Here is a 20,166-nt window from a genome sequence, read left to right on the forward strand (position 1 = left end):
TCATTAAGCTATTTGTCACACGCAACGTAATATTACCGTAATTGGTATAGTACAGGTGTGATGGTTCAAATACCAAAATGGCAACAGTAACATAAAGACTTCCCTGGCAGGGATGATAACATACTAACACGGATCCAACAGATGAGGTTTCAACTGGTACTGGTATTATTATACTCTGCAAACACCAAGTACAATAACGCAGTAAAACTCCAAACCTCCAATAACTAGATACTTAAACTCCAACACAATTCAACGAGATCTCCGATCTGAACTCAGTGCTGAACAACTCCTCTATATATACCCTATATATAAATAGACCATCACATCAGCATACATAATGAGTCTGGAACTTACTACAAATTTATAGAATGTTCCATTACCTTCTATTGCCTCCTACAGTGTTCAATTACCTATTCAACCAGTTTCTAAAAAAATCTAGAATATTCCACCCAGACACAGTACGGTTCTAGAACATTCTCAGTGACACGGAAGTGGTAAATAAGCCGTATGCGACATGCCTCCCCTCTCAAGAATATTATAACATATAATATTACATGACTAGCAACGACGTCAATAATACGAATACGATAACAATTTCAAATAAAACAACAATACAATATATCAAATCGAACTGAACAAAGCTCTGAGTACATAAATTCGAAAATCACATACAGTATAATATAATAAAATATGAAATATAATCATAAACGAATAACATTCTACTATACTGTTCAAAAGTTCCTCAGTCCATCAATCTACTCAGGTAGTCTGCTACCACATTGTCCCGTCCAGGAATATCCTCAACACGATAATCATATCCTTGCAGAGTCATCGCCCATCTCACCACTCGGTCATTTGCAAACTTGGCTTTATCCAGGTAAGACAATGGTTTATGATCCGTCTGCAAAATGAACTCCACACCGGCTAAATATAGGCAAAATTTATTCACGCCCCATACAATGGCTAAACATTCCCGTTCTACAGTTGAATATTTCTTTTCTGCATCGGATAATTTCTTACTTGCATAAGCAACTGGATGAAGCTTCTCACCATGATTCTGCATAAGTACTGTTCCAATTCCTACCTGAGACGCGTCCGTCCGCAACACAAATGGTTTCTGTGGGTCTGGCAACTTCAAAATTGGTTTGCCCAATAAGTATTCCCGCAAAGTGTTATATGCTTTCTCCTGGGCCTCTCCCATACAACTTTGTTAGGTTGTCCTTTCTTTAGTAGGTCACTCAAGGGTGCTGCAATAGTTGCGAATAAGGGGATGTGGTCTCTGTAGTAATTGACCAGCCCAAAGAATGATCGGACACCTTTCTTGATCGCTGGTCTTTGCGCTTCTCGAATTTTCTCCATGTTGTCATGACTTGGACTCACCCAATTGTGTCCAATTTCATGACCCAGGAATTCTACTGATGTTGCACCCAGAACACACTTGGATGGTCTAGCTGTTATGTCCGCTGCCCCTATTCTTCGTAACAACTCAGATAATACTTGAACATGCTCATCCCAGCAGCTTGAATAAACTATCTGGTCATATATATAGCTTCCAACCCCTTCCATACCTGACAATAATTTCCTGATTCCCTGCACCAGATTAGCTCCCGAATTCTTCATTCCAAATGGCATCTTTAAAAATTTATAAGTTCCATCGAGAGTAACAAATGCTGTCTTTGATATATCTTCTTCAGCTACTGGTATCTGCCAATAACCCTTACTTAAATCAATTTTTGACAGGAACTTACTATTATGTAGCCTCTAAAATATGTCCCCTGTTGTTACCATTGGCTCAGGATCGGTTACAGTGATCTTATTTAATTTCCTATAGTCTACACATATGCGATTCGATCCATCCTTCTTCTTTACAATCACCACCGGTGACGCATAGGGTGATGTGGACTTCCTGATTACTCCCATTTTTAACATATCTTCAATATCTTGCCTAAGGTTCTCCCTTATTGCATATGGTAGTGAGTATGGCTTAGATCGTATTGGTGTATCATTTGTCAGGTCAATCTTATGACTGATTATCTTGGTCTTTCCTGGCAAGTCAGTAAACACTTTATCATAGGTATTGACTAAACCCTGTACGAATTTGAACATCTTTACCTGACTCCCTTTGGTTTACAAGTTCCTAACTCTGGAAGATCATCTTCGTCTACAGCATTCTCTTCATCTGACTCGTTGCACCCCGCTGTAGCTGCGCGCACAGCATTCATCAGGTCTATGGCCGTATTTGGTGAGTAACTTGTCTCACTTCCATCTGGTTGAGGTGACGTCTCCCGCTCAACATACAACTTTAACATATTTACATGATACGTCTTCACTTTGTCACCTACCCTCACTCGATAATCGTTTTCGCCTATTACCTGCTCCAACACATAAGGACCTTTCCACTGCATCAATAGCTTGTTGTTGTCAGTTGGCAGCAAAATTAACACCTTATCTCCTTCCTTAAGCACTCGTTTCTTCGTTTTACGATCATAGTAACACTTGTATCAGTGTGTGCCTTCTGTAATTCCTCTCGAGCAATCTCTAAAGTCTGTTCTAACCGATCTCTCAACTCAAACACATACTGGTATCTATTAACTATCTCAGGAGTATCGCTCTCTTGGATCCATAACTCTTTAAGGATCTTCATTGGGCCTCTAACCGTTCGACCATATAACAGCTCAAATGGCGAAAACCCAGTTGACTCCTGTGGTACCTCTCTATATGCGAAGAGTAAAGCACTAATATACCGATGCCATTGCCTTGGTTGTTCATGGCACAATCGCTTTAACATCTTCTTCAAAGTACCATTAATCTTTTCCACCAGTCCATTACAAATGGGATGATAGGGCGTAGACGTCAGTCTCTTAATGCTGAGCAATCTTGATACTTCTTGCATGCATTCTGACACAAACTGAGTCCCCATGTCACTTAGTACTTCTTCTGGAACCCCCAATCGGCTATAAAAGTCAATCAAGGCCTCGGCTACAGTCTCTGTATCTATATTTTTAAGTGGAACCGCCTCTGGTAATTGGTCCAACCAAATCTATAGCCACACGCTAGAATGGCATATCAATGAAAGGCATCTTACCTAATGGGGCCTTCACAACTGATCCCTTTGAAACAGTCTTCTGGCACACATCACACGACCTACAAAAACTGGTAACATCTTGATGTAGCCCAGGGCAATAAAAGCTAGTCACAATCCGGTCTTCTGTCTTCTTTATCGCCATGTGTCCACCAAATATTGAATCATGGGCAATCTCCATAACATGAGTCCTCAACAGTTTTGGCACAACCACTTGACGTACCGTCTTGCCTCCTGGAACTGAACGATTCCAATACACACGATATAGCAAGCCTCCATATACCTGGAACTCGGTTGTATGGTTCCCTCTCACTTCTGGTTCTCTCTTATTATAATACTTCTTCAACGATGTGTCTGTTTGCTGCATCTCGATTATTTTGTCTTTTGTTACATGTGCTCCAGTCTTTACATCACACACTTTGAGCGGCTTCACCTTACCAGATTTCTTTGCTTGCGCTCTGGTTGTTACTGCTCCACTCACATGCCACACTGGATCCGGGTCATCTGGTGGTCTTTCTCCGGGCACATTACCAACAATTAACTCATAGATTGGGTCCTGCACACATAATGCTTCAACCGTGCCTCTCAAATATGGCGTATCAATTTCCACCATGGCGACTGGAACCCTTCTTACAGTACGATCAACCATCAATATATGACCCATCTTTTTTGTATACTGGTCATCTGGTACCAAGCTCTTCTTGACTATAATGCCATTACACCCAGTGTCTCTCAACATGGTCACAGCAGTGTCACCAGCCTTCCCTTGACCCACAGGCAAGGTCCTGTCCTCCACAACACCACTTTGATCCATACATGCGCCATTCACAACCTTTAACTGCTCCCCCGATGCCAACAACAAATGGTCCTTCTCAATCATTTTAGGCACATCACTGTTAATTTGAACAGCACAACTAGCACTGATATTAGACTCCTCTTTAACCACTGCAGCTGCACCAGTAGTAGTGCTGGGTTTGACACTCTTTTTTCTTGACCCCTGTGTTGTCCACTATGGCAGAACTTAGCCACATGTCCTATGGCACCACACTGAAGGCACTGTTTACCTTTGTCATGGTTGACATCAGTAACACAGGATGGATATTGTGCTGCTCGATGACCTACACCCTGACATACATAACACCGGATACTACTACCCTGTCCCACATCAGTATTTCTAATGGCAGTCTTATTATCGTTACGCCTCACCTGGTCCTTTATGGATAACTGTCGACCATGTGCCACTAGGTACTGCTTTGCTATTACTGCCAATTCATCTAAATCTTTGGGTTCTCTTTCTTTAAGATAAACTGGAAGATCTCTTGCACAGGCACCAATAAACTGCTCCTTCACCATCAAGTTGGTAACACCATCATATGTTGCTGCAGTGCCTAACAACTCAACCCATTTAGCAAAATAATTCTTAAGCCACACAATTAACTGGTCAGGACTCTCGGAACTTTCAGGTTTAATTTCACGGAATCGCTTCCTGTATCCATCCTCTGTGAAATCGTATCTTGTCAACAGCACCACCTTCACACGATCATAGTCAACTGCATCAGTGTCGGACATCCTGGAATATACTTCCAGTGCTCTACCAGTCAACAGCGCACTCAATTTTGTAGCCCATCCATCTCTATGTCAACTCGCATTCGTTGCAAACCTCTCAAACCGCAATAAATAACTATCAAGTTCATCCTTACCATCAACAAATGCAGGCAACTTTGGTGACTGTGCATCACTGACCACATTTCGTTGACCGCCAAAATCAGCCTGTTGGAACCCCGACATTGCTGCTTGCAGCTCTAATTTCCTCAACTCAAATTCTCTTTCCTTTTCTCGCTGTTCTGCTTCCACTTCCAGTCGTAACTTTTCCTTTCTTTCCTCAATCTCCATTTTCCTCACCTCTACTTCTATTTCCATTTTTGCCCTTCTCTCTTCCCTTGCCGCTTGTCTGTCAGGCCGCTGAGAACTCAATTGCTCCAAAATAAATTTTCTTTTGTCTTCTCCAGTCATTCCCAGTTCATCCGCCCATTCCATCAACTCTTGTTTCGACATATCTTTCATCTCGCTGGCCATGTTGTCTTCTATATGTCTTCACTGTTCCCGGACGAGCCCCCAGATGTCACACGCAACGTAATATTACCGTAATTGGTATAGTACAGGTGTAATGGTTCAAATACCAAAATGGCAACAGTAACATAAAGACTTCTCTGGCAGCGATGATAACATACGAACACGGAGCCAACAGATGAGGTTTCAACTGGTACTGGTATTATTATACTCTGCAAACACCAAGTACAATAACGCGGTAAAACTCCAAACCTCCAATAACTTAAACTCCAACACAATTCAACGAGATCTCCGATCTGAACTCAGTGCTGAACAACTCCCCTATATATACCCCCACTGTCAATAAATAGACCATTACATCAGCATACATAATGAGTCTGGAACTTACTACAAATTTATAGAATGTTCCATTACCTTCTATTGCCTCCTACAGTGTTCTATTACCTATTCAACCAGTTTCTAAAAAAACTAGAATATTCCACCCAGACACAGTACGGTTCTAGAACATTCTCAGTGACACGGAAGTGGTAAATAAGTCGTATGTGATACTATTGTTCTGAGCCTTCGTATAGTTCAATGAGATTCCCTATAAATTGTAACTAATAATTGATGCATGTCGAAAAAACTGAACTAGCGATATGACCATAATATGCATACATGTATATAGGGTCTTCATCTAGCCAATACAGCTGTCAAATAATGTAAAAATCGTGAAATGATATATAACATTTTATATATTGCACTTATATGTATATCTCTGTAGATTGAAGGCGCATTTCTGCAGGGCTATGGCTTGTACATGTCGGAGGAACTTATGTGGTCAGAAAAAGGAGAATTAATACACAGTGGTCCTGGAATGTATAAATTACCGCGTGTATGTAATATACCGAGGAACTTCAATATAGAACTTTTGAGTGATTCGGAATCTTCAAAGCACGTCTATTCTTCTAGGGTAAGCTGGCGGATTTTATAATGACTTGTTATTATGTGTAAATATATTTATTTTATGATGACTTGTTATTATGTGTAAATATATATTCATTTATTTCATTCATTTTTATTTTCAAAATTATCGATATTGTAGGTATTTATCAATTATCATATCGGGGCATGTGAAACCTTAACTACTATCTGCACCAAGAGCGTGGTTGGTCACTGATAAACCTGCATAAATTATAGACAATTATTTTAAGAACACACCATAGCATGATCTAATTGGTTTGCAGTAACTTTTAAAACCTCACCCCCTGAACACGTATCATGTAGCCTTTAATATTAAGGACTGGATGAAGGGGGGTACCTGATTCAATTAAGTGGGCATCTGCCTTTTCAACTGTAACAAAATTGTCAAGTTCAGAAAAATGCTGCTTTTGATACGATGATGTGTCTGTGTCGTTATAGACTGTTGTAGCTGATCTTATCACACGCCGCAATATACTGCATGATATAGTTTCCTTTTCTTCTTCTAAGCATTTGTAACAACCATAATCTGTTCTCTAATCTCTTCTCTCTAATAATGACAATCGTTGACAATTTCTAACAAACTTCTACTAAAATAATTGCGAACAAATTGCATCATTATGCAAGAAAAAATAACGAAAAAATTTGACTTCCTACAACACAAGTTCTATGTGACGTATATAGCTTAATCTGACGGAGAATAAGTCGCTTAATTTGCGGTACAGATAAGCTAAAGCACTATTCGCTAAAAAACCTCAACCTGATTGGATCAAGTATGTACCCTTATAACCATAGTTAACTGACAATTTATGCAGTTTTCATAGTCATACGTAACTTTAGTAACGTCTTCATAATTAACTTACCGAGGTTCATCTCCATATACATTCATTCATTTATACATTCATTCGTTCGTTCATACATTAACTTCCTAACTCATTTATTTATTTATTTATTTATTTATTTATTTATTTATTTGTTTATTTATTTGTTTATTTATCTATTTCATTTTTTATATAGGGTGTAGGAGAACCACCTTTAATACTTGCATGTTCTGTGTTTTTTGCTACAAAAGAAGCAATTGCCGCGGCTAGAAGAGATATTGGACTGAGCGAGCAGTTTAGACTGGATAGCCCTGCAATACCTAGACGTGTGCTGATTGCATGTGGCGATCAACATAATCAGACTTATTCAACGCACTGATTTCCACAATAGTGACGTAAACACTGTTTATGTCTAGTATTATGACGTAATCAAATAACGTGAACGATAGTCAATGAACTAATAGCTTTAAAATTGTCGAGTTGTAAAATAAAACATATTTCTATCCGACTGTTATACACGTATCTATACTCTTAGCAGTTATCTTGACATCACAAAGTAATCAGTCTTGCTCTTTCTGAAAAAAATCACAGCGGCATACTCAACAAGAAAATATGTATACTTCAATATTTAACGTATTTGTCGTAGTCATACAATTTTGTCCTGTTGACATGAAATGTTGTAGTGATTTGTATAGCCAGCTCTATGCGGTTATATATATATATTTATTTGATGTAATTTATATAATTAATTTACTTTATTCCATTTTCAAAAATTATGGGTGACAAGAACAAATATAAGGGCTAAAATATGTATGAACATTTAGCGAAATGTTGATATGTTGTCGAGAATAATATTGTGTCACAAGTACCTGGTGATTGTGCTTCTCACGTGATGATATATTACAATATCTCGGAACATAAAGCCATTAACCTAAATAATGATTACGTTTTTCATTCAACAAATGCTATCGTAGACTAATATCATATTGTGAATAAAATTAAGTATAATAAGGGTGTACGGTATAGATTTTATAATTTTTATCATTGGAGGTGAGAATGCGTCTTTTCTGGGTGACAAATTAGCATTGTAGTTTACTGTATACTATCTGTCACGTGTAAAGTATAAGTGGTATTTAGTGTACTTAGTGAACGATTTCATGCAAAATCTTTTCCTTGTAAGGTGTGAATCCATCAGTGGGTTAAAGTTTCAATAAAATAATTTATAATGGTATTCTTTTGCATCATGTTGTGCTTCCCATTAAGCAATATATCAATATCATTCTTATCATTAATTATTTACATGATTATTGCTATCACTATTACGATTACATACAAATCATTTATTAAATTTGGATTTGTGAGTGGTAAATATAAAATGAATTAAAATAATACCTCACATAATTACTTTAGCAAACCACGGACAAGAGTTGTGATTTGTAAGTGGTAAACATAAAATGAATTAAAATAATGCCTCACATAATTACTTGAGCAAACCACGGACAAGAGTTGTGATTTGTAAGTGGTAAACATAAAATGAATTAAAATAATGCCTCACATAATTACTTGAGCAAACCACGGACAAGAGTTGTGATTTGTAACTTTTAAACATAAAATGAATCAAAATAATATCTCACATAATTATTGTAGCAAACTACGGACAAGAGTTATGATTTGTAAGTGGTAAACATAAAATGAATTAAAATAATGCCTCACATAATTACTTGAGCAAACCACGGACAAGAGTTGTGATTTGTAAGTGGTAAACATAAAATGAATCAAAATAATATCTCACATAATTATTGTAGCAAACCACGAGCAAGAGTTGTGATTTGTAAGTGGTAAACATAAAATGAATCAAAATAATATCTCACATAATTATTTTAGCAAACCACGAACAAGAGTTGTGATTTGTAAGTGGTAAATATAAAATGAATTAAAATAATACCTCACATAATTACTTTAGCAAACCACGGACAACGTTTTCTTAAATGTATGTTGATGCGAGACATAAGAAGGAACGCTTCACGTTTCATACCTTCATTTCCTTAGTAAATAATCTTTGTTAATTCCAGTTGAAAAATATGTACGAGGGGCGTTCAATAAGTAATGCCCCTGACATATGTAATGATTTACATCTCTATGGGTTATGTTGCAAAAACAGCTCTGAACTAATTGTGGTTTCTGATTTACAGTTTTTTGTACTGAGTCAGGTGTGAAATGAAGCCAGTTGAGTGTCGCGCAGTGACCCGGTTTCTGTATTTGAAAGGACGCACACCAAAGGAGACTTTTGATGAAATGAAAGAAACTTATGGCGATGATGCCCTATCATGTGCCATAGTAAAACGCTGGCATCGTGAATTCAAACATGACCGGATGTCTGTGGAAACAGCTCCCAGACCTGGTCGTTCCTCTTCTGGCATTTATGAGGCATCTGTCCGTCAAGTTGAGGCAGCCCAAGAGGTCAAGGTTAGTACAGGGTCTGTGGAAACTATCATTTATGACCATTAGCATATGCATAAGGTGTCTGTCAGATGGATTCCGAGGTTGCTCACTTTTCCAGAAGCAAGAGTGTTCAGGATGAATTTGGAGATGTGCCAACAAGATGAGACTGATTACACGGGATGAAACTTGGGTTCATCACTATGATCCAGAGACCAAAGCCCAGTCAATGCACTGGAAGCACTTGGACGCACCACCTCCAAAAAGGCAAGGTCATACTCACAGTCTTCTGGGACCAGGACGGAGTAGTGATGACAGATTTCCAGGGTACCACAATTACAGGATGTTATTATGCTTCACTTTTAATGAAATTAAGAGAAGCTATCAAAATCAAGATGCGTGGCAAGATCAGCAAAGGTATCCTCCTCCTGCACAACAACAACTCGCATGTCGCCAGATCAGAAGTATGGGCATGTGGCTATGAAATCTTCCCCCACCCCCTTACTCTCCTGACCTTGCACCCTCTGACTTTTATCTCTCCCCAGCCATGAAGTTGTTTTTGAAAGGAAAGCGTTTCCCGGATGATGCAGCCTTGATTTCTGAAGTTACGATGTGGTTGGAGGACCAACCTTGGGTGTTCTACAAAAACGGTGTCTAGAGCTGCATCAAACGATGCGAGAAATGCATAACTCTGGGTGGTTCATATGTAGAGAAAGACTAATGACTGTGCCAAGTTTCATTAATCTCCTGCTATGGGAAATTGGTCTTCGGCATTACTTATTGAACTCCCCTCGTACCAGGCATAATTTGATACGTTGAAAAAACCTCTCAACAAAAATGCTGTGCTATGATTGGTCTGACTGTTAGGGGTTTGTGTTTGATAGCCAATACGATTAGAGGAACGACATCTGTGACATTGTTGTTTGACCATCAGATCAACAATACGTTGTCTGAGCTTGTTATCTTCAATGACGTGGTATGCAAACAGGTGTAGAACGGGTATGCAGTATGGAATCAACACAATCGTGTTGGAAATTCTCTGGCAATGTATATCTTGGATTATATCTGTGGTATAAGCTAATATTAAATGATTGAAGGCAGCAAGTATTGTAATAGCGTGGTAAAATAGATTTTTAATAATAACTTGAATCAATGATTGGGGACAGCAGTTAATGTATTTATCAATTTTCAAATGTGCATTGAGCTGTTCACTAATGGTCGAAATGTCATATGACATTATTCAAAAGAATGTCAGTGCTTAACTAATTACATTAACATTATCAGATGCGTGAATAACTAGGGTACGAACGTTTGATGCTTCCCTCTTTTGTCACTGTTTATCTAGAAATAACATATACAAATTTTACAATACAATACACAATCTGTTTTTAAATGTGCTTCACGATTTTATATACCAAAAATAAGTACGAAATAACTTAATAAACATTACCAACAGTTTTAATGAGAAAACAAAAAGTTTAAATTCACTACGTTCAATTACCCACCTTAGACTCTGGTCAGTCAAAATGACTATTTTGAACTGTGGGCATTAATCAGCGATTCTGCCAATGACGGAGAGCTAAAATCTAGGTCAGGGCCCATGACCCCAAGATTGTTTTCCCTTACGTAACGAATCACGACGCCACCTTACCTTGTCCTTCACACTTTCTTTATCTCTGCACGGGGGATGAAGTCTTGCGGCTCTGCCTGGAAGGCCTGCATTTTCCTGTCCAGGTTTCTGGCTTGGGTTGCTAAGTTTTTCTTATTATTTTCACCCCGTGTCGATTTCCCCTTTGTGTGTATAATTTTTCACAACAAAGAAAATAAAACCCGGCGACGCAATTTAACCACGTTGTTCGTTACTTTGTGTCACCTTTTCCAACTGTATTTTGCTTCCCTCATGCATGTCATGTTCATTTTTATTTTTTCCTATGTATTTAGAAATGGATAGATGTAATGACAGCACCAGAGTCTCGCCAACGGTTTTGTCTCCTCTGGTTTCATAGCGACTTTGCAGTGGTTGTAGTCAGAGTTTACCAGAATGGAACCCACATTCAAAATGCTATTTATGTCTTGATTGCGTGAGGGATTCAGGTTTTTGCCTTGAAGGCGTGTGTAATCACTGGAGTTCTTAGGACGCTTTCCAGTGCCAAATTAAAATCGCTGAGATTGACCGCATCACTCATTTTCGCAGCAAAGGTCCCGCATTCATTATAATAAGTCAAAGTGAGTTGTGGGTTGGCATTAGTGGAAAGTCCTCACGCTCGGCTACTGGTACTGTGTGTACTGAGACGTTGGGTAAGAGGCCCAACGGTGGAAGTACCAATATTTTTTGGTCTCCCTCGCTGATCAGAGGGCATCCTCACAGTCTGTTTTTTTAGGCGATAGTTTACCCAATTTTACCGGCAACGGCAAGGCTGTGTTACTGGAGGTCTTTCCTTCTATGGGGCCATTGCGGGTCCCTCTGTGGATCCGTCCTCGAACGGCGCCGAGTTTGCCTCTGAGATGAGGGCTTTGGTCGAAGGACTGTCGGGGCAAATTGCGTCCCTGGCAGGCCGGGTAGATCAGATGCAGTCAGAGCAAGCTGTCTCCACTGCGGCCTTCGGTCGGGAAGCAGGAAGAAACACAAAAAGCATTGCTCGCATTCAAAACATGTCTCTTCTGGGGAACCCCCGTCCACTAGCCAGAGTGAGTCAGAGGCAAGCGCTAATAACCTTCCACGGAAGGGAAGAGTAGCGGCACGCCCTGCCCCAGGGAAGAAGGGTCCAGGTGGTGGTTATTCATCCTCCTCGGGTGGTCGTCCACCCCGGCAGCTGGTGAAGCATGCTTGACGCTTACCTCTGTGATGGGGGGGGCATGTTGTCGGCGAAAGGCCAGGTCACAACTTAGTGACTCGTGGAAACTCACCTCATGGGAGGAGAGAGCACCCACACCTCGCAACCGCCGAACCCATGGCCACATATCCCTGTGCCGGTGTGTTCCAGTTTGGAGGCAGCGGGTGGCCGAACACTGGACTCTTCAGGTGGTGACACTCGGTTACAGGATACCACTGACATCTCCACCTCCTCTGGGGGCACTGCGAGGAGACGCCCACAAGGTTGAAGTAATCAGACAGGAAGTAGACAGTGTGCTGGGAAAGGGCACCATACACAAATAGATCAGCCTGCACTAAGTCCTGGCTTCTACTCAAATGTGTTTGTAGTACCAAAATCTACAGATGGCTGGCATTTTGTTCTAGACTTAAGCAGAATAAATCAGTACGTGCTCCTTGATCAGTTCTGCATGGAGACGCCAAGCAGCGTTTTTCTCTCCATCCACTGATTCGACTCGCTAGTCTCACTAGACTTAAATAATGCATACCTGCACATACCGATGCACCAAGCGAGTTGCTACCTCCTTAAATTCGCCCACCTTGGCCAAGTATTCGAATTTCGGGTACTCCCCTTTGGGTTATGCACAGCTTCCTACATGTACACCAGTGATGAAACACATCAATCCGTACCTAGACGACTGGTATTACACAACCAAAGCAAGGGGTTTATTAGCTGAGCTAATAAGGCTAACGCAGGATTTACTTCACCAGTTGGGCTTTTTAGTAAATCAGTCCCATCCCTACCCATTACAACAGTTGGTGTTTCTGGGCATGGAGTTCAACACGGAGGTAGGCTTGGTAAGTCCATCTCAGGCGCATTGCCTGGCATTAAGCTGCCTAGCCGGATGACTAGTCAGTGTTCCCTCAGTGTCCCTCCAAGAACTAATGCGGATCATGGGAATGATGACCTTGGTTCGAAGGGTAGTTCCCCAGGTCGCATTATGCAGCTGATCGGTACAATGCTACAACACCGAGCTCATCTACGAAAACTAGACAGGGGGTATTGATTTCGGACCAAGCGAAGGAAGCTCTGCCCCAGTGGTCGTCACTGGCAAATATTGGACAGGGTGTCCCCATGGACCTACTCACTGCAGCTATGACTCTGGTAACAGATGCCTCCCTCTAAGGTTGAGGAGCGCATCTATTGGACGTTCAAGCCAAAGGAGTATGGCCCCCGCATTGGGTTCGGGACTGCCATATCAACTGGCTCGAACTGAAAGCAGTGCACTTAGCTCTACTATGCTCTCTACCCATAGTTCATGACCACAGAGTCCTGCCCCGCACAGACAACACAATGGTGGTCTCCTACATCAATTCCATCAATGTCAGTCCTAGCAAAGCAAATTCTCCTTTGGTGCCTGGAATACAATGTGGAGCTACCCGCTCACCCCCTTCCAGGAGTAAGGAACAGACGTCTGGCAGGTGCCCTTTCGAGGCCGCTTCATCTCCCGGAACGCCAAGCTTCTGACGTACACTCCTACCAACAGCAGGGGCCTGGGCCATGGATGCCTTGTCGATTCCGTGAACCCACATGGATGCGTACACCTTTCCACCCTTCTTGCTAATTCACCGGGTATTGGAGAAACCTCGACTGAAGCACACCTGCATATTACCCAATTCGCCAACCAAAGCCTGGTTCCCACTTCTGAAATGGTAGTCGAAACACCAGTAGGGTTCCAGACCTACCAGACCTGCTGTCCCAACCGGTCAGTGCACTTCCAACGAGCCCAGCGGTGTACCAGTTACATGCGTGGAGGCTCTCAGTAGACTCGCACAGACGAAAGGTTTATCTGAGCGGGCTGCCAACTTCCTGGCCAGGGCGAATAGGGATTCCACCAACGCTGCCAACAACTTGAAGTGGCGAGCATACACTGATTGGTGTAGTGGAATGGAGATTGATTCATGCCATCCCTCTATTGGCCAGATAGCAGTCTTCTTCGTCCACCTGTTTGACGATGTAGGAAGGGTGCACCGCCTTTATGGACGATCAAGTCGTGCTAAAGACACAAATCAGGTTTCTCACCAAGAACCAAATCCTAGGACACAATCCTCAGCCGATCGTTATCCCCCGGCTGTCAAATATTGCCGGCCCAGAGGATCAGGTGTAATTGCTTCTCTGCCCGGTTTGAGCAATGAGTTGCTACGAGAACCATACAAAGGATTCAAGATGGGGTGCCAAACATTTTTTTTGTGTTACGGCCCAGGCAGGCAGGATAGGCCGGCCTCCCTGACTTCCATCGCCAGGTGGATTACTGCGACTGTATTAGAGGTATATATACTTTAACTTCCTCGACACAGAACTTGCAGAGACACCAAGTACGCTCGCATGAGGTCCGTGCGATTGCTAACACACTAGCACTAGCGTCAGGCACCCCCTCGAGCATATACTGAGGGCAGGCTACTGGAGAACACAAAACGTCTTTATCAACTACTACCTAAGAGACACCCAATCCACTCTTTAGGTTGGGTCCCATAGTAGCGGGTCAGACTCTGATTGCTGACCCAGCCCAGACGACCACAGGGGTTTCTGCGCATAGGCAATAGGTCGGTCTAAGAAGTCCTCATGCAGAACTGTTTAGGTTTCTACTCCGAAAGCATACTACCCCCTGAATTGTTTTTTGCGTCTAACTTTCTCGGGCACATCCTGTCACCGTAGCAGCATTTTTGGCTTTTGCTCCGGGGACAGCACTGGCAAGGTAAGACATCACCCTCTTTTGGGTCTTAAGTAGGTGATGAGTGGTAGTTGTATTTGCTCGGAAAACTCGCCACCTCTCGGCGTCTGACTCTGCCTAGTCATTTTGACTGCTCGGAGTCTATGGTGGGTGATTGAACGTAATGAATTTAGGCACATAGTTCATACCCACCATAGACTCTGCGTCCCCCCAACCACCCCACACTTTCCGCAGCGTTGGTCTAGTTCTTGGTGCGGAGAGAAAGGAAACTTGCCACCTTACCTCGGTCACTTGGTTTGTGAAAGGAAACAAATCATGGGGTAATGGGGCTTCCCCTGACCTGGATTTGAGCTCTCCAACATTGGCAGAATCTCTGAATAATGCCCACAGTTCAAAATAGTCATTTTGACTGACCGGAGTCTATGATGGGTATGAACTATGTGAATAGTCGGGTTCGGAGAACCCTCTGCCTATTTTTCAATTGCACCACTACATAGATGATAATTTATTAAAGATTTAAAGATTGTGATGCCCACCTACGCATAAATCACGTACTGAAACTCACACTACAGTAAATTTGAGTTGTAATACTGGTTTATTTGATGTAACTGATGTTGTAGTGGACGGGGTAATGTTCTGAACAATAACCCACTCACTGTAAGTTACTGGCCTTGTGGATTTCAAGCGATCTGATGAAGAAAATAAGGTATATATATATATTGTTGATCATATTGTAGGCATAAGAACTGTGAAACTTCTTACGATTATAAAAATGGGAAAACCCACAGTCATAATATTTTATACAATGCGACTGGTTAGGCTTCTATTTTTCAAAAAATCATTTAATGAATATGACCTAGACAGCGTTCCTAGATTGTAAACATAAGCCCAGTGAACACAATATTCAATACAAGACATTTTTCATTTGAAGTACAAGAAAAATCCACAAAATTTGTCTGATGTGTATAGGTAATCTGTCGATCTTTTAATTTGAAAATAATGAATAACAAATAAATAAAATACGACTAATATTTTTACTTACTGCCCTGTTTCCATTTACCAAACCAAGGGTTCTGAGGATCTGCTCGCCTGTCACTGTCAGCATTGTTGTTAGTATTCCAAAAAATCATAATTCATTAATTATGACTAAAACACCCGATTACATAAAATTAAAAAGCATAAACACATAAACACATAAACAGGTCAGGGTAAATACTACGTCAAATAGACATGCTTAGACGTTGAACTAGGCGATTAAATGCATACTTATTCTGCAATATACTTTATAATTTTTAAATTGTACTCGCGCGATTTGACAGATTCTAACCAAAAGTGTGTCGTTATATCACTTAACCAAAACACATCCACAGTTCCCGCATATTTATTATGTAATCGTTATATATATTATATATATTTTTATTATAAAAATGCGGTCCTTCACACATACGTATTATATACCTAATATATAATCGTGGTCCAGTGTCAATATTTATTATGTCATTGTGATCCTTCGATCCCATTTATTGTGTGATCGTAATAAACACTCTTTAATAGAGGTATATACCAGCATACGTGCTAATTACAATCATATGTATAGAGTAAACATGTCAAAATCAAGTGGTATGTTAATATTCTGTTTGTTATAGGATAAAATACAGACATACAATTGTCGTATAGCCTATAACTATGCTATTACGATAAATCTACATACTGCTTGACTGTAAAATGTTATTGACACACAAATAATCTACTCACACGCTTCAAAAAATCAACCTGTTTTTTAATTGTCTATCTAGATTGTTAGTACTGTCACCCCATAAAGCCGACACCTAGAATATTGTCATTATATAATATAATTAGTACAATAATTCTAATATCCCTGATCACCCATCATCTGATATGATATGATAGAAATCATCAAAGTGGGACACGACCGCATATCCTTAGCCTTTATGTGGTCAAATCAATGTATAAGTACATGGAGCTTGCATGATTGGGGTTACACAAAAATCTTGTAGTATATTTCCAAGTCAAAGACACAAAACAAACGATTGACAGCGATTGACAAAACAGTCCACAACAACTGACAAGCACACTACAATACATAGTCAATTTGAGTAAGAGAAATATATATGGACTCCTTGGTATACATGAAGGGTTGTCAGGTGTTTCAAAATAAGTTAACACACTCTGCTTTGCATGTGGCATTGACCACAAATCATTTTATAATATATTTTATAATTAATTATTTGACGGCCATCTTGGATGTTTGCAGAAAACAATAATCGGTTCAACTATTGAACCAGACATCTTACAGAATCAAACAAATACATTTTTACATTTAATTGGAACATGGGGAATTCAATGAGAATGTTGTTTGTGTGATTTAAAAATAAAATAAAACCATTTAAACCTGCAATTAATATTTTAAAATGCATGTGTATAATTTTCAATAAAAAGCCTGCATGGTAACAAATATTCAGCTTGACCAGTAACAATGATAAACAAATCATTTTAGTATATGCACATCAGATTCACACATTTCACTGTCATGCAATCGAATGGTAGCCACGTGTAGAGTGCGCTGCGCGTATATGCGCGCTTTGATGTGCACATGTATTATCGCGCATCCAGGCTGTGAGATGACGATTTTGATTTTTCCGGAAATAGAACAATTGTGTAGAGGTAGCCAAACATGCCTGAACCAAGTAAACGTAAGAGAAATAATGGCATTGTGTCTGAAGATGTACGCAAGCGTCCTCCTGTAAGATGTAGTTTGCATGTAAGTGGCATTAGTAAAATTAAATGATCTGCAACAGACAAGTTTGCTCCGCTGCATGATATACGTGACAAACGACTTTATGCAGTAATATTCCAAGAAGTCTTGCTGGTTTTTATTTAGACCAAATTGGCTATCACAGAGGCACTAAAAACAAAGATGGTCTGAAGAGTTCTAATATGCCACTTCAACATCACGTTCTCCCCGAAAACCATCTTCTGGCATGCACATGTTCCCTCCAGAAGGTTTCTTTTGTGGAAGGTACAAAGTTAAAGTATCAGGAAAAACTGAGCAGTGTATTAAATTCCCTGTATTTAAGGACAAGGAATGGAAACTTTAAAGAACCAACCTAGAAACAGATAGAGTCTAGAGTGCTAGAAGTGGGAAATATCCGTCTTCATTGGATGGTGCAAGGTGAAAACCTGTTTGCACGAGAGGTAAATTTCCACCACTCATGTCGCAAGTCATTCAATTTGCAGTATGTTAATCACATGCGTGATAAATCCCAATCATCTAGTTATGTGTACAACACAGAGCAAGGTCGTCTTGCTGATGCTCATCTCAAGGCTTTAAATACTGTACTTGATTTCATCAAGGACTATGTAATTGGAAAGACATGGGTTTGCTAATCCAGTTTATAGGAGTGAGAAGCTAATTGCTCGTCTTGAGAACCATGACATTCATAAATCAATCGCCTTTGCAAAGGTCAATCCAGGTGACAAAGGCTGTATCACCTATAACCTGGTGTACAGTACCAACATGTCTGTTGCAGATGCAGTGACATATGCATATAAGCCTGGATCAAAAAACAAGTATCATGAAGTGGCCAAGTTTCTTTGCACTAAAATCAATCAAGCATTCAATCAGCCACAACCACTTCCTTGGCCTCCTACAGCAGATGATCCTGAGTTGCACTCACCAGATGCACTTCTTCCCGCTGAGTTAGTCAAGTTTTTTAATATCATGATGCTGACATGGGAATATGTGAGAAGATTGGACGTATAGTGCTTTCCATTGGCCAGGTATGTAATATTAAGTCTGACATGTCTTAAAGATAATGTTCTCCATAATTTTAAAATAGTTTTGTGTCATTCCAGTCTATCTTATTTTTGTTTTCTTTTTCAGGACATCTGTCGAGGTGTGACAAAGGGAGAGTGGAAGTTATCAAAACACATCCTTCTGGGCACCACCATACGACACGTATACCGCATTAGACAGCTCACAACTATTCTCAACAGACTCGGTCACTGTGAGACATATGACTTCAGCTTGGAACTTGAGACTGCACTAACTCATGCTATTGATGAGGAGGCTACCATGGAGGTAGGACAGGTGTATATCCTCAACACATTCGATCTTGGTGGATGCATGAAGGCACTAACACTAATCCTTCAGCTCTACTCCTGTCATGTAGTCGTGAGACCCTCAACCTTGCTTTGCAGGGCCCCTCTACTTTCACCTTGAGGAGTATGTTGTATATGAAGACAATGTACGTACAGGCCACCTTGGCAAGACAACAATCTTTTGGCTTAATGTAATAAACCATGCACGTCTTATTCTAATGCTGCAGTATTCTGTGAAAACTAACAACTTGACTCTCTTCCACAAGTGCAACGGGGCATAGCAGATCTATTCTTTGTATATGATGGACTACTCCAGGTAAATCATGATAATACTTATTTCTTGATAACTCATTGTTGTTGACTTTTGAAAATTGTACAACATGTTCAGTTGTCATGAACAAGCCTATCTCAACTCTCGACAGATACTTGGTGTGGCTAGAAACATTCCTAACAAATAATGATTTATGTTTTCAACTTTCCAACTGATCCAGTACCGTGAGCAAAGTGACCTCGCATTCGTCCTACTCATCAAGTCACAGCATATGTATGAACCGATTGACCTTGATGAGTTGATGCGGTACTCACTTACACCTGTTCCTCACAGCCTAGGCACAGCTGATGGATTATTCAATAAGACTAACAAGGCTGCAGCTCTTCATTTTATGATAGAAGACGATGTTAGCGAGTTGTCTTATCCACTTGATGCCTTCTACATACAGGATGGAAATACATTGTTTCATGCATTGATAAACATTCCTCCAACAATTGGAGACATTTTCCTCAAAGTTCTGGATCAAATGGTGGCTAAAGAAATTCTCTTCTCCACTGATTCATATCATGCTCAGGAGATATATCATAGAAGGCCCAGCAACAAGAAAGCCCAACGATTTCAAAGTATTTCTGGCAAATGAAGAGAATAAACAACAACTCTGTAAACTCCTGCTACGGCTGTGGAGTAGCAAATCAGTAGCAACTCGTCTAGAGAAAAGTGGCATGGCAGTGGTAGTTGTGGAAGGCATATCATATCAATTGAATTCAAAATATGGTGATGTGAGTAATATTGAAATTCAAACAATGCATGTGTTACTTAAATGACAGCATTGTAATTACATTTCAATAACTATAATA

General features: G+C 40.4%; 1 protein-coding gene across 1 annotated transcript in view; it reads left to right on the forward strand.

Annotated features, from left to right (window-relative positions):
* Positions 1-8,164, forward strand: part of LOC102807482 (xanthine dehydrogenase/oxidase-like) — a 33,373-nt gene extending 25,209 nt beyond the window's left edge. The window contains exons 28-29 of the mRNA XM_085492313.1: positions 5,916-6,104; positions 7,130-8,164. Coding sequence (XP_085348439.1) covers positions 5,916-6,104; positions 7,130-7,312 — 372 coding nt within the window. The 3' untranslated portion in view covers positions 7,313-8,164. The remainder of the gene's footprint in view (positions 1-5,915; positions 6,105-7,129) is intronic.
* The last annotated feature ends 12,002 nt before the right edge of the window (positions 8,165-20,166 follow it).

This window comes from Saccoglossus kowalevskii, chromosome 17, assembly GCF_978046115.1.
Source record: "Saccoglossus kowalevskii chromosome 17, keSacKowa6.1, whole genome shotgun sequence".
Classification (NCBI taxonomy): domain Eukaryota; kingdom Metazoa; phylum Hemichordata; class Enteropneusta; family Harrimaniidae; genus Saccoglossus; species Saccoglossus kowalevskii.